The 15,299-nt window shown below is 42.1% G+C and overlaps 1 protein-coding gene across 1 annotated transcript; it reads left to right on the top strand.

Annotated features, from left to right (window-relative positions):
- The first annotated feature begins 127 nt into the window (after nucleotides 1-127).
- LOC132264800 (nuclear cap-binding protein subunit 1-like) lies at nucleotides 128-15,247 on the top strand. The gene is made up of 6 exons (XM_059765123.1): nucleotides 128-282; nucleotides 338-1,789; nucleotides 10,963-11,445; nucleotides 11,520-11,641; nucleotides 11,780-11,968; nucleotides 12,041-15,247. The coding sequence occupies exons 1-6, from the start codon at nucleotides 243-245 to the stop codon at nucleotides 12,152-12,154; spliced, it is 2,400 nt and encodes a 799-aa protein (XP_059621106.1). The 5' UTR covers nucleotides 128-242; the 3' UTR covers nucleotides 12,155-15,247.
- The last annotated feature ends 52 nt before the right edge of the window (nucleotides 15,248-15,299 follow it).

Genomic DNA, 15,299 nt, shown 5'->3' with positions numbered 1-15,299 from the left:
CCTCTTCACCACTCGGCGCGCTTTTCCCATAATCACCACCACGGAAAGCTTCTTTTCTGAGCTTTCACCTTTTATGTAGTGCACTTGAGGGGTTTCCCGCGTTGCTCAGTGTTGCTCAACTTGACAGTGTTACGATTGTAAACATAAACAACAACTCGTGTGTTCCGCTTTTCCCAGGATTTTTGTGGAAAATACAGTGAAAATCTTTCCGGAATCGATCAGATTTCCTCCAGGACACTACAATGCTTCGTCCCCGGACATACGATGATGAGGATATGCCAGGTGAGTCCCTGAAATCTCGTCTTTTCTCCTGCAAAGTCAACATTCCCCTTTCTAGGGGGCTCTGGGGAGCGTGGCCGCAAGCGCCGTCGCATGTCGGAGTCTCAGGAGGTGGAGGATCGCCTGGAGAGTCTCATCATTCGCGTGGGTGAGAAGAGCACCTCGTCGCTGGAGTCGAATCTCGAGGGTTTGGTGTCAGTGCTGGAGGCGGACTTGGGCGCGTTTCGAGCGCGAATTCTGCGCATTCTCTCGGACTGTGCCATCCGGATGCCCGAGAAGTGCACAATCTACACGACTCTGGTGGGTCTGCTGAATGCCAAGAACTACAATTTCGGCGGAGAGCTGGTGGATTTCATTGTGAAGACGTTCAAGACCAGCCTGAAGATGTGTCGCTGGGATGCGGCACGATATTCGCTGCGATTCCTGGCAGATCTGGTGAATTGCCACGTGATCTCGGCCACTTCGCTCCTCCAGCTGCTGGACAACATGGTGGACGTGTCGAATGAGGACACTGTGCCTCAGGTGCGCCGGGATTGGTACGTCTTTGCCGTGCTGTCGACGCTGCCGTGGGTGGGCAGGGATCTGTATGAGAAGAAGGAGAGCGCCCTGGAGAGTCTGCTGGTGAAGATTGAGGTGTTCCTGAACAAGAGAACGAAGAAGCACCACAATTGCTTGAGAGTGTGGTCTGTGGATGCTCCGCATCCGCAAGAGGAGTATCTGGATTGCCTGTGGGCGCAGATTCGCAAGCTGAGGCAGGACAATTGGGCAGAGAAGCACATCCCTCGCCCCTATCTGGCCTTCGATTCCATCCTCTGCGAAGCCTTGCAGCACAATTTGCCGCTGATCAATCCGCCGTCGCACCAGGAGAGCAATGTGTATCCGATGCCGTGGGTCGTTTACCGGATGTTTGACTACACCGACTGTCCGGATGGGCCTCTCTTGCCGGGGGCGCACTCCATTGAGCGCTTCCTCATCGAGGAGCACCTCCATCACATCATCGAGACTTACCATGTGGAGAGGAAGGATTGCGCCGCGCATCTGCTCAACTTCCCGTACAAGGCCAAGATTCCGCTCGAGTACTGCATTGTGGAGGTGATCTTCGCCGAGCTCTTTCACATGCCCACGCCACGATATCTCGACATATGCTATGGCTCGATTCTCATTGAGCTGTGCAAGCTGCAGCCGGCCACAATGCCTCAAGTCTTGGCGCAGGCCACGGAGATCCTCTTCATGCGCATCGACTCCATGAACACGTCGTGCTTCGACAGATTCGTCAACTGGTTCTCATACCATCTCAGCAACTTCCAGTTCCGCTGGTCCTGGGACGACTGGGACAGCTGTCTGCTACTGGAGCCTGAGCATCCTAGGCCCAAGTTCATTCAGGAGGTGCTGCACAAGTGCCTGCGCCTCTCCTATCACCAGATGATCAGGGAAATGATGCCGGAAACCTACGCGCGTCTTCTTCCCGTGGCGCCGGAGCCGATCTACAAGTACTCCGCCGACGGCGCTGGTAAGTCTTCCCACATTATCTCGCTGATCTCTTGTCTCGATGGCGATTCAATGTAAATTTTATCGTCAATTTTTCCTTCCTTTATTTCATCTCAGAGGTTTTTTTTACTTCTCCATTTACAATTTCATGTTATAACAATAGTAAAAACAATCTTACGGGTCGACATAATTATAAATTATCGCGCTAAAAAATCTTTGGTTGACAGAGTGAGAGAGAGAAGGAGGAAGAATTAGAGGGAATTTGTGATTAATTCACTGGTCAAGACGCATGTACTTAGAACTATGGGAAGAGTGGGAAGATTCTCTGCTAGTCGCTAACTGTGGTGCTTTGCAGATCATTCTCTGTGGTGATTCGCTTCGCGTGATCCACTATTGATTTTGCCAGGGCGCTGAGGGTGTCATTCTGGGCGGCTGTCGTCGCCGTGGGCTCGTCAGCGTCGGCGGCGGCGAACAGGGCCACATTGGTGACATTCGTGGGAATTTCCTGCAACTCCGCGCGCACCATCTCGATCTGCTGCGTCGTGGTCTCGATGACGGGCTCCGGATGTGGGATTTCATTGAGCACCACTTCTGGCTCTGAGCTGTCCGTGACGATGACATTGGGCAGCGAGTGTGGGATCTTGTCGCCCAGTGCGAAGGAGATGGATGTGCTGAAGCTCTGGCGTGTCTGCACGGTGGGCTCTTCGAAGTCCCTGACCGTGCTGGGCGTCACGGTGACCACCTTCTCTGTCTGGAACTTGGTCTCCGCCGAGGACAGCGACACGTCATCGAGGTCAGTGGGCCCGGTGAGGGAGGGTGGCGGTGGTGGGGTGGTTGTGGTGCTGCTGGTGCTCGTGCTGGTGCTGGAAGATGTGCTGCGCACGGGATAGACCCTTCGATGGGCACTCCTGGGCGTGGTGTTCTGCGTGGTAACACTGTTGATTGCCGTTGTGGTGGAGGTGAAGAGTGGCCGAGGGCGTCTCTGCTTGGGCATCCACTTGAGGACGGGCTTTTCAGTGGTTCTGGGCAGATACAGACGCGATCGCGTGCTGCCGCGCGGCTTCACCGTGACCATGGGTGTCGTTGAGGTGGTGACGGATGACGATGTGGTCTGAGGGAGGGTTTGAGTGGGTCGATTGGTCGTGGCGGGGAATCTCTGTCGCTCCTCGTTGCTCCTCTTTGTCGGCGTGATGAGAACGGGTGTGGTGGTTGTGGAGGTTTTCTGCGGCTCAGGCGATGTCTCAATGTAGGTTATCTTGAAATCCCGACCATTCTCTGGCGCCGGAACCTGAGCACTGATATCGTCATCGCGGAAGATGTCTGGACGACTGGTGGACAGGATCTCGCTGATCTTGCGCTCGGGCAGGATCTCGTTCACTGTGTTGACGATCTCGGGCTGGTCAACTTCCTCGGCGACGATGGGCTGGAAGAGGGTGCGCGAGGTGCTTCTGTAGCTGTGCTCCTGGCTGGCGGTCGTGTGGGAGCTGTAGGACGACGGGGAGGTGATGGAGTGGTAGACGGGCGACAAGGAGGGTGAGATGGTGGAGGGAATGGGCGCTGAGGATGAGGTGAGAGTGTAGGCTGTTGAGGGTTGTCGGTGATGATGATGAGGATGTTGTCTCACGGGCAGCGATTGTCGGATTGTCGTGATCTCCACGGGCTTCTTGAATGGCATGAGAGTGGTGAAGTAGTCTTCGTGATACAGCGGATCAGGATCTGAGTATCTGACCTTTTCGTACTTGGAGCTGGAGCGGAATCTCTTGGAGTCGGGATGGATGGTGTTGGGCGTCGTGGAGGATCTCTTGGGGACGTAGGGAGCGGACGGGGAGGAGGGAGCGGATGGGGAGGAGGGAGCGGAGGGTGAGGAGTGCTCAACGACAGGCGCCACGGGTGGCAGAGGAGTTGCCGATGCCGTTGGCTGATTCTGGCGCAGCAATTGTGCGTTCTGGTTCGGCACGATCGCTGGCACGTAGCGGATTTGTCCGCCGGAGTAGTCCGTGGGCACGTAGGTGAAGCCCGGCGGCGTCACCAGCTGCACCTGGATGGGGATGGCGTAGGGAGCGTTGGGGAAGGTGGCGAAGGCGGCGGATGGGAAGGAGAGGGTGTCTTGCACAGCTGGTGCCGATCCGAAGTTCGAGACTTCGCTGTGGTATTTCGTGGTCAAAGGCATGTTTGTCTTCACATATTCACCGTGATCGCCTGTGATTGCGTAGTCCACGAGGCCGTGGTGCTTCGCGTACTTCATGTAGTCGATGAGATTGGTCTTTTCGGACGTGTAGGCGGGCTTGAAGATGGGCCTCTTGGTCCTCAGGCCGTCAGTGTAGACGTAGTTGTAGGGGAAGGTGACGAAGTTGGGCTTGATGGTCGTTGGCGAAATGTCTGGCTGCGATGGTGGCGGAGTTGGTGAGTATTGTGGCTTGTTCATCTGTGGTCTGATTGAGAGTTTGGGCAGTTCTGTTGCCGAGAAGTCCTTGTCGGGCAGCTTGACGAAGTCCGGCACGAAGGGCTTCTTGGGCGATGTGAAGATGAAGTTGGGCGACAAGGTGGACGGCTTCTTCAGGTAGACAGCCTTCATGGGCTTGTCCGGCGGACCGCTGACGATGTACTCGCCGGCGTTGAGCTCATAGCTGGGTCGGATGGTCTTGAAGCTGCCGTAGGGACTGTAGGGGATCTTGTAGGTGGTGAAGGAGGGGCGCTGGTGCACGGGCTGGCGGAAGAAGGGCATGAAGTCGAAGATTGTCCGAGAGATTGACGGGCTGCCGATGCGCTCGTAGCGCCTGATGGGCTGATCGGGGTTGTACGGGGCGCCGCCGAAGAGATGCGGGTACTCCTCATCGCGCAGAATATAGTTGCGTGCCGTGTAGTCATGATTGAGCGCTCTGGTGTCACGCACGGCATCATTGGTGCTCTCGCCAAGTGGCACGATGCTGAATCTCAACTCGTATCGGTGCTTTCTCTCGAAATCGCGATGCCTGATCCTGTGCACGGACCACAGGGCCGTGACGTTGGGTGGCATCTGGTGGAGGCACTCTGTGTCACTGCAGAACGGGCCGTCGATGGTCTGCACGAAGCGATACTGGCCAATGGGTGACTTCTCCAAGCGGCCACGGGCGACAAGGATAATGTCACCAAATCTTGGTAGATTTGTGGTATCATATCCCACAAGAGGTGCTCGCTTTAGGGCATCGTTCATTGCCTTCTCGTCGCTGGATTCACCGTCGGGTTGTCTCATTGTGTCGCTCTTTGGCGGCAATTTGTCTTTGTTCCCCCTTTGAATGGCATTGCTGGAACAAATAGGCGCAAGGTTAATGCTTTTGGATTTCTTCTATCATGTTTATCTTGTGGGCTAACATTTCAACAATTGCTCCTCCTGCGAAGAGAGATGGTTTCATTTCAAATCTCTTTCACCATTTTTTCTTCTTCTTTTGTGCTCTCTTCACGCACGTACAGCCACTTGACTTTTGCGCAATTCACATGAGAAAAGACGCAGAGACACAATTGTGCATTCTGAACTTGAGCTTCTCTGTGTGCGACTTTCTCGATTTGGGGATGAAAATTGGCCTATGAATTTTCTCCCTCGTTTCTGGCATTGATTGCAATCATCCGTTAATGAATGTGGGGATTTAACATGCGGAGTTTGCAATTATATCGAGAGGATGAGTGGAAAGTTTAATTGAATTTGCAGAATGGAATGAGAGAGAAATAATTGTGTAATTTAATTGCATTTTGCAAAATTCATCCTGACTGCCGCTCTTTTGCAGCACATTTGATCGGAATTTTAGTGTTTGCTGTGTTGAAATTCAACAAATTAATGATGGCAAAATTTATGTATATTCAATAATTGCACGTTTGTGATTTATGGTAATGAAAAAGACTTCAAGTGCTGCAATATGAATTCAATATTCACATCTTAATAGACAAGATGTTCAATTTTGTCGTTCAGGCATGAATTTCTTAATCATTTGAGAGAATTCTATTAAGGACATTTTCCTCAAGTGGAAATAACTTTACTTAAAGAGGAAATCTTACAGTCTTTGAGCTTTTTAGCCTTTTTAAAGGCAAAATCACAATTTTTAGCCTTAATATCGCTTTACAATTTGTTGAATCGTTTAATAAATTGTTAATATTGCTTAGTATTTTTTGTGTCATTTTTCACAGTTGATTTCATTCGTTATTAATTGAAATTTTGACTGAAATGTAAGTTGATTTTTAGAGACGAAGTCTTTAAAAATATTGATGAACTTACATTTGCTATTCATGATCTTAGAAGCACTCAAAAAGACGTTTTTTCGACGTCGTGAAAGGGTTAAAGTAATCCAATAAATACGGTTTGTCCTAATAAAAATTAATAACTTGAGTTCAGTCAATAATTATGGATTTACTGAATGTGATTTGTAAAGTTGAATAGGGTGAAAAAGTATGAGAACTCATTTGAAGCTTATTCTCAAGACACAAGAGAGCGATTCTTCCTCAGATTTTCAATGCGATTCAGAAGCAATCCGGTGAAAATCCTTTCTGTCTCTCGGTGGGAGAAAAGCCGAAGGAATTTGCCGGGAAGTGATGGACTTTGCAGCGACACTTACACTGTGTTTTGGGCCAATGCGAGGTAAGCTGTGAATTTGAGAGCTTCCTCCCACGGGGCGTGAGTGACAACGTTTTCTCCACTGATATCTTGAAGAGAAGATTCACTTGGATCGTAGTGTTGAACTTTGTAGGATGGGAGGTCGTCGGTTCGGTTGGGCGTGAGAAGAATGTCTCTGTCTATATTGGCACTGCATGTCTGAATGATGAGAGCCTAAGAAGTTGGTTTTTTTTATGGGGGTTAATCGCCTTATCCTCTCCTTTAAGGGGTTGACAAAGAGAGACTCACCACAAAAACAATGAGACACACTCGATGAGAAAATGATTCTGTATTGATCATTATTTGGAAAAATATTGTCTATTTAGCGTTAATGGAATAAAAAAAAAGACGCACTATTTATTGTTTCTTCACACAGCGTTGAACTCCAATTTCAGGGCTTGAAGAAAGCTTCGTTGCTGTTTTCTTGGGTGGTTTTTTACTCACACAATTCTATATAAATCTCTCAGATCACTTCTATGCTTTTTTTCGGCGGAAAAATTCTAACTTCACGGGGATGAGGAATGAATGATAAAAAAAGAGGAATTTTTACTGCACTTGTCACTGGTGTAATGAGCGAAACTTGAGAAGGATAGTGAAAGCAATCACAGGGAAATGCACTGAAATATTCATCCCATTCCAAGGGTGTGATAAATGGTGGTGGTTTTTTTGTTTGTTTGTTTTGAGATGTGATTAACTCTTTCACAACACAATGACGAACGGATTTTCTCCTTTGCGAACAGAGCAAAAGAAATATTCCACTCAAGTTCGCAATTCTTGCGATCTGTTTGCAGTAAAGTTTGGTGTGAAACTGAAAACTTTGGTGGTTTCTTCAGCATTTACGCCACATGTGAAGGCATCGCGGCAATTTTCTTGGCGGTTTAACTGTGTGGTTGTGTGTTTATGTTTGTGGCTTTATTTTGCTTGACTCGAAGAGAGGCTTTGGATGGTGAGAAGAGGAGGAGAGAATTGATGGAATGGTTGATATTTTCCTCCCACCATTGCAAAAAAAGCTCAGAAAATCCATCTTTCATCCCTCCACAATCTTCATATACACTATTTTTTTATCTCTCTTGCTACATATTTACCTCTTTTCTCCTTCTCTTTTCTTAAAAGTCAATTTTAAGAGAGAAGTTTGACTTGGTGTGCAATTTTTTGCGCCAAAAGCGATTCACGCGATAAATGCTGCACTTTGTGGATTTTCCAACATCTCTCTCGCTTCTTTTCTCCTCATAATCTGTGCTGATCTGTGGCGCACAAGTGAAATGGGTGAAGATGTGGTGAAGAAGAGTATATTATTTGATTCTTCAAACATCTCTATGAAGTAGCAAGAAAGACATTCGCAGCGCTTTTGTGGTGCAGAAAAACAAGAAGAAGATGTTTGAGGAAGAAAAAGAGAGTGAGACGATTTAACAGATCAGCGCATTTTTTGCATTCCAAAATGCAATTGATTAATTAATAGCGCGTCATGTCGTGAGATTTGGATGGAGAATTTCGTGATGAAGCATACAATAAATGCTGATGTTTATGCACAAAGATTGAGGGATATTTAAACTGATTCTTCAAATAGCTTTTCAATCGGTGTATTTCTTGAAATTCATTACTGAAAATGCAATTTATTCACTCGCGGAGTGAATAAATTGCAAAATGTGAGAAGGTCAAAAAAGCTGTCTAAAGCACATTTGTAATTACAAATGAATGTTTTGCAAGTTTCCGGATTTGAATTTCTTTTATAGAAAATGACTTCTCCTTCGCCACAGGAGGGAAAGTTTCTTTCAATTCTGAAAGTAAGATTTAAAAAAAAATGTGAGTTTGCGTCAAAATCCACAATTGAATGCAGTGTTAAATACATGTTTGTTTATATTTTGGGTGTAGTTAAAATTTTGCGGTCAATTTGAGATGTGATTTTAGTGAAAGATGAACTCATTTTGCTTATTTTGTCGATTTTTGCCATATTAATTTACTGGAATGATTATTGAGATTTCAACTGCTAATTAATGGTATAAAATTGAGCTTCTCTGGTCAGAAATGCTCCAACATTGGATAGTAAAAACTGCTTAAGATCTTCAATCACAAAGTCAACAAGGCGTAGAAGATATTTATCGGCGGAAAGAGAGGAAAAGAGAAGTGAAATTGATGGTAAAATGAGAAAATAATTGGCAAAATGCAGTGATATTTATTTTCTGTGACCTTTTTCTGATCTTTCTTTGTGCCCAGAAGATTATTAATCTTGATTCCCATTTATTAATTGCACGTAAAGGTCATTTTGGCACATTTCATAGGAAACAAAGCGCAATTTTCTTCTTGTCTCAAATTGTTATGCCATCTTTTTCTGCGTCTGGGAACTTCCGGGATTTGGGTGGTTATAAGACGAGAAAGACACGCATTTTGAGTGGCTCGCAAACAAAAGAGCATTAAGTGAAATGGAGAGTGATGTAGAAAAATGCCCGCAGAGGATATTTGAATAATTTATGCAATTCTTTTCTTCTATGCAATGCAATATTAATGCGTTAATTCCGAATGTGTGTTGGAAAGTTTGTAAGAGAGAAAAATGATATTCTGATCTTCCCTATTTATGTACAAAAATCGATAAAGTGTGAAGCATCTTGATGTATTTTTTTTTCGTATCCTGATATTTTCTGCTTCTATTGCGCTGTGTATTTATGGGCGAAAATGAATATGGGGAAAGAAAAAAAAATGTGTGCAAACAATAATATAAAACAGAGTGCGAATATTGAAAATCATAACTTTCGAATTCCTTTATAGGTTGATGAAAGCATGGCGAAGAAAAATATTTCTCTTCTTTTTCTTTTACTGCTCGTTCATCGTCTTGAAGTGAAGTGAGATGAAAATCCCAATTGAGATTTTTTTTTTTATGAGATGAGATATGAAAGAATCGGAAAGTGAAACATTTTCCGTGTCTCACGTGTGAAATATGGTGGAAATTTGACAAGATATTTGGGCCAGAAATCGTGTGGTTTTTTTTATTTTTACAATTTTGCCACACAATAAATTGTGTAAATTTATATTTTATCGATTTCCTTTGTGTGCCAAAAAAAAAAACATTTGTGTGTCACTGTGTTTGGCATAATTGCAAGAAGAGGACATCCACTTAATGCGTGCACTGTGCCAGAAAGTGAAGCCACAAGAGCGTTGAAAAAATAAAATGTCCAGAAAGAGAGAAAAGAATGGAGAGAATAAAATATTACACAATTTATTCGTCTTGTGTGAATAATTCCGTCACTGAGAAATTTAATTAACTATTCAAATGACAGGCGGAGTGAAAAAATTTAATTATCTCATTTGGCTCACCAGCGAAGGCCCTTTGATTCATGGCGAATGGAGAAGAATTTTTCGTGGATAATCTCAGTTTGTGCGCTCTTGGCCACTCTTTCACGATTTGTCTGGGCCATTCGCTCGCGAGGGTCGCGCAATTGTGCCCTCAAATCACGAGGAATGAATGCATATATAAAGTGCAAATGAAAGTCCGATGATCATTTACTGTAACACAATTATTATTGTGTTAAATCACAAAAGCTATTTCTACTTTTCTCTCATATCGTCTTGGGCTTCTTGAGAAGTGAAAATTCACTGCACAAGAGCAGAAAAAAAAAATATCATGCAAAAATGCAAATTGGCTCAGCTTCGATGATTAACTTCTCGCTTTTTCTCAATGTTGTGCAGAGATATCAAATGCTGCGATGCAAAAAGTTCGTGCAAATTCAACCTCTGCAAACATTAAAAACACCCGATCAATGTTACAATTCATGGGCGAAGTGAGTTTGCAATGCGGTGTGTTTAATGGAGGATGGAAAATTGGGTTAAAAATGCAATGCGAAATGCGCTTCGAGACGATTTTCAGCCCTCTTTTCCCTCTCTCTTTGTCTCTCTCTCTCTCTGTCTCATCTTGCCGCATTGATTGGTAATTAATTTATTGCGCTATTGGCTAATATTGGATTTCTCACTTCCGATGCTCACGAAGCTCACGAACGACGAGTGAAATTGGCGTTTTAGATCAAATTGGTGGTTTTTGCGGAGCATTGAATGCAAAGTGGAGTGAAGAAAATAGTGATGCTCAATGTTGGGATTATCTCGAATGGGAAAGGAAATGATTTCATCCATCATTTGCCTCAATATGATCTGGAATAGCATTCAATTGCGATAAATTTCCCCCGAGAACTTTCCAATAAACCCAAAATCCCAGCAATGGCATAAAATTATTCATTTCTAAGTTGAATTTTAAACCTAAATAGACATTTCCAGACACGAAACATGCAAATAATTCAGAGCTTCAACTCTATTTACGAGAGAAAATCTCCTAAAGTGACTCTGATGTTGTTTGCATTGCTATTTGCAACATGGATCTGTTTATCATACTAAGCAATGAGAGAAGTTCAACTTGATCCACTTGCGATGGTGTAATTATTGTGAAATTATCCGCATTATATTCCGCAATTGTGTGTGGTATTTTCGCCTGAAGACAAACACACCGAATTTGCTCATGATTTATGCTCAAATGAAACATGTTGAGCAATGCTGTTTTCGGCTGTAAAATGCTGCTCCTCTTGTGCTTCCAGCCGCGCTGCCCGGCACCCAGACTGCCCATCAACTGGTCGTGGCTATTCGGCAGAAGTGCGCTCCGGAGGAGGTGATCGATGTGCTGAAGGACTTGCCGAATCCCAGTGAAAATGCGGGCGACAGTGGGGATTTCAACACGCTGAAGATTGACGTGTTCGTGCAGACGCTGCTGAATTTGGGCTCCAAGAGCTTCAGTCACAGCTTCGCCGCCATCTCGAAGTTCCATCAGGTGTTCAAGGCACTGGCGGAGACTGAGGAGGCGCAGATCTGTGTTCTGCACAATCTATTCGAGTTGTGGCGCAATCACGAGCAGATGATGTGTGTGCTGGTGGACAAGCTGCTGAAGCTGCAGATTGTCGACTGTTCGGCCGTGGCCACGTGGATATTCTCCAAGGAGATGACAGGGGAATTCACGAAGATGTATCTGTGGGAGATTCTCCACTTGACCATCAAGAAGATGAACAAGCATGTCATAAAGCTGGGTGAGTTTTGTATAATTATTGCGCGGCAATGCGCTGTTTTTGGGGTATGAATAAATGCAAATGTTGTCGCGCAGGCACTGAACTCACGGAGGCCAGAGACAGACTGACTGGAGAGGAATCATCGTCGAGTGAGTCTGAAGAGGAAAGTGCAGCGAAGAAGAAAAAAATTGAAATAGCGGACAAGCCGACAGAAGAGGTAAGATTTTTCTTCATTTCACTCTTTTTCCACCGCTATAAATACATATATATGTATTTCTCAACATTCTTTTGATTAATGGCATTTTGTACTACAAATGATGTAATAACGCGCCAAATTATTTGCACTTGCCAAAAGATGGTGGAGCGCATGGAGGAGAAACTCGAGGCGGCCAATGTGGAGCAGAAGAAGCTCTTCCTCATTGTCTTCCAGCGCTTCATTATGATTCTGTCTGAACACTTGGTGCGATGCGATACAGATGGCAGAGATTATGATACAGATTGGTATCGCTGGACAATTGGAAGGCTGCAGCAAGTCTTTCTGGTGGTTAGTTCTCAATAGATTTTATCTGTGCCTTTTTGAAGGATCCAAACAACAAAAGCCAATCTCTCTTTGCAGCATCACGAGCAGGTGCAGAAGTACAGCAGCACTCTGGAGTCACTTCTCTTCACGTCAGACTTGGATTCTCACATTTTGGACGTTTTTCAGCAATTCAATGCGCTCAGGGCGTAAATTGTACATGAATTTGAATGTATTTCAAGAGAGTTCTCAATAATTAATTTGGAAATATCACAAAAAATTCGATGTTTCTCTATTTTCTGAGGGGATTCCAAGGAGGACAAAAAGGCTTCTTGCTTCTTGCTGTGGAGAGAAACAACTTTGCAAGTTTGGTTTTTATTAATTCTTTATTAATATGGATGACCATGCTTACATACATTGCAGTGTATTAATCATTTCTTCATTAAGTTTTCTTTTTTTCATTCTTTATTAATACAATAATAATAATTATCATATAGTAGATTATATAATTTTTATAAGTAGGTTTTTGTCCTTTTTTTAAATATGAATTCAAGCACAAAAGGGACCAGATTTTTGTTTCATTTTTTTTTTGGTTTCACATTAAATGACTAGAGAAGCAAATATTCATGGTATCTTGTCGATTTTTTTCTTTGTTAATTTTTTTTTTTCATTTAATATTTAAGGAGAAAAAGCATTTATTCTCGCTTTGTGTGATTTGAATGTTTTGGTGAATGTGTGATGTGTGATTCTCTTTGGTATTGCTAATGCAACTCTTCTTTTTTTTTCCTCCTCAATTTCTCATTTCCGTCTCTTCCCGAAAAATGCGCATGATTTAATGTGTTTTCTGTGATTTTTCTTTTTCATATATTTTTCTTGCCTACTTAACAATGAGCTGTGTGATATTTAATGTTCCACGTTTTTTTTCTTCTTCTTCTTCTTAATCCATTAACTCTCATATCTTTTTCTCTGTTGTCTTTTTTTTTAAGGAAAAGAATACTAACGGGAAATGTAAGCTTTCTTGTCATTCTTATTTGCTGACGCGCTTTAAAAAGGCTTTTATTTGATGTTTCACTAATTTTTTTCTTTCTTTCTCCAGAAATCAGTGAATTTTTGCTAAAAGCAAATCAACAAAAAATGAGAACATTTGCATATCGCTCTTATATCCATCTTTTTGCTGTCTCTTCATCACTTTAATTAAATGCTACGGATTTTTATCTGTGTGTCTGAATTGGTTTTATTATTCATTTTTTGGGGGTGGAACTAAAACTACTCGGGGAAAACAGGCAAAATGTGTAATTCCTGCATAATTTCTTCCTTGTCTAACGTTGTGGCTCTTTTTTTAAACTTCTCTTCCTAGAAAATAAATTCCATATCAAAGGCATTTCTCATTTAGCACCAAACTTACTCTATGAATTCATTCTTTCGTATCCTAAAACAGTGAAATTAATCAACGGAAATTGAGATTATTCAATATAGCAGATATTAGAATAGAAGAGAATGAAGTTGTACGAAAATTATTGATACTATTATAGAAATAATTAAACACATTATTATGTTGTTGAGATTGAAGAGAGAAAACTCTACATTCGATTTTGTGCGTCTTTTGTGCGTGATTTTCCTGTACTTTCAACCTCTTCCTCACACATCTTTCTTGCTTTCTTTCTCTCTCTCTCTGTCTAGAGATTAAATAAATTTCCGAACATCCTCAAACTTCCCAAAATCCTTCTAAAGCTTCTCACTTCTCTCATCGCAAGATGACAGAGAGATGGAACGCATTAAAGACACTTTGGCAGTTTGAGGAGCTTCAAAAGTCCAAATGCTTTTTCTCTCTTCAAACCCATCAGGAAAGGTTTAACTCACGAATTAATATATGAGGATAATCTGTAGAGTGGAAAAGAGTTTGCCAAGGGAAATTGCAAAGATATAATTTACTCCATCAAGTATTATTTACCACGCGCTAGGCCCTTATTTCTACTGATATTTCTCCATTCATCATAAACCACACCATTATTCTGAAGGGGAGGGAAAAACAAAGGTAAAAGTGTCTATTTTACTCCCTCTTTTACTCTCTTTTGTGTAAAGTGTTATTGAGTATTTAAATTAGATATTTGAATATGAAAAAAAAAGTATTGAAAGTGATCAATCAACTAAATTCTACTCAAAAAAACAACTTCCTGCAATGATGCTGCACACTTCCTACAATATTTCTTTAAATATATTTTTCAATATTTCATTTTTATTTATTGGTTCCCCTCAATATTTCCTTCCATTTTTTCTTCCTTTAGTTTCTGTAATAAAAAAATTAATTATTTGTCACTTCCATTTTCTCTCAAATATGTCTCACATTCCAGCTTCGCGTTCATCGTCTCTAAGTATTTCTTATTCTTTTCCTTCTCATAACGTCTATCAGACTATTTCATGGGTATTTTTTTTTAATGCATTTCCTCTCATGCTTAGAGTGTAATTTATTTATTTTGTCGCCTAATGCCAAGGAATGCAAGTAATAGACAAAATTGATATTTTTTCCCCTTCGTCCGTTTGAATTGAAATATTTGCTTTGTTGTTTTCTATTTTTTTTTTATAAGTATATTTGTTGAATTTTATTTTTTTAGAAAAAGTCTATAAAATCGTGCTTCTATCAATTTTTTTTTAATGAATTTTCTCTCACTCAAAACTCTCTCAACATTGTTTTTTGCTCGCTCATGTCGTCACTTTTTAAAAGCTTTCACTATAATAATTCTGGTTTTTCTTTTTAAACTTATTAACAAAAATGTTTCGACGACGGACTTGTAAAAGCCACTAAGCCTTTGTTTAAACGTGTTGAGTCGCTAGTTAATGTCTTAGGTTTTTAATATGCCTAATTAATGCGAAATATTCAAATTTGTTTGCTAATTTTAGACGTGATCTTTTATTCAATTTCAAATCTCTTCTGATTGTGCTTGTTATAAGAAAAAGAAAATCAAGGAATTTCGCCAAATTGAATGTAAAAAATCTGGAAAATCTACTTTCCTTTCAGCTTTCATCGTTGAGATTTTAAAAAAATAATGATTAAAATTTATTAATGCTCTCTAAAGTAATTAATTACTTTTTATCTCTTCAAATTCAGGTTCATTTTATATATTCTTGTGTTTTCTTTAGTTAATTTTTTTTTTTGTATCACATTGCACGCTTTGAATTGTATTTTTCACATCCCTTCGTTTTTTTTCTTTCTTTTTTAAAACGCTACCATTTTAAGGAGGTTCAGATGAAAAATCGTCTAAGGTGATTTTTTTCTTCTCTTTTTGGTACTCAAAGATTCTACTAATTAAATTTCACTTTACTTTCCTTTTATTAAAGTGAAGGAGAGAATCTGCTGATA

The sequence above is a fragment of the Phlebotomus argentipes genome, unplaced genomic scaffold (genome assembly GCF_947086385.1).
Source record: "Phlebotomus argentipes unplaced genomic scaffold, Phlebotomus argentipes genome assembly contig_2, whole genome shotgun sequence".
Lineage (NCBI taxonomy): Eukaryota > Metazoa > Arthropoda > Insecta > Diptera > Psychodidae > Phlebotomus > Phlebotomus argentipes.
The sequence above is the reverse complement of the archived record's forward strand: the minus strand, read 5'-3'. Positions and strand labels throughout refer to the sequence as shown.

Excerpts from the sequence above, each read along its gene's own strand:
- LOC132264800 (XM_059765123.1), top strand. The coding sequence starts at position 243 with ATGCTTCGTCCCCGGACATACGATGATGAGGATATGCCAG. Across the intron at positions 283-337 it reads CGATGATGAGGATATGCCAG|GGGGCTCTGGGGAGCGTGGC; the intron begins GTGAGTCCCTGA and ends TCCCCTTTCTAG. Across the intron at positions 1,790-10,962 it reads GTACTCCGCCGACGGCGCTG|CCGCGCTGCCCGGCACCCAG; the intron begins GTAAGTCTTCCC and ends TTGTGCTTCCAG.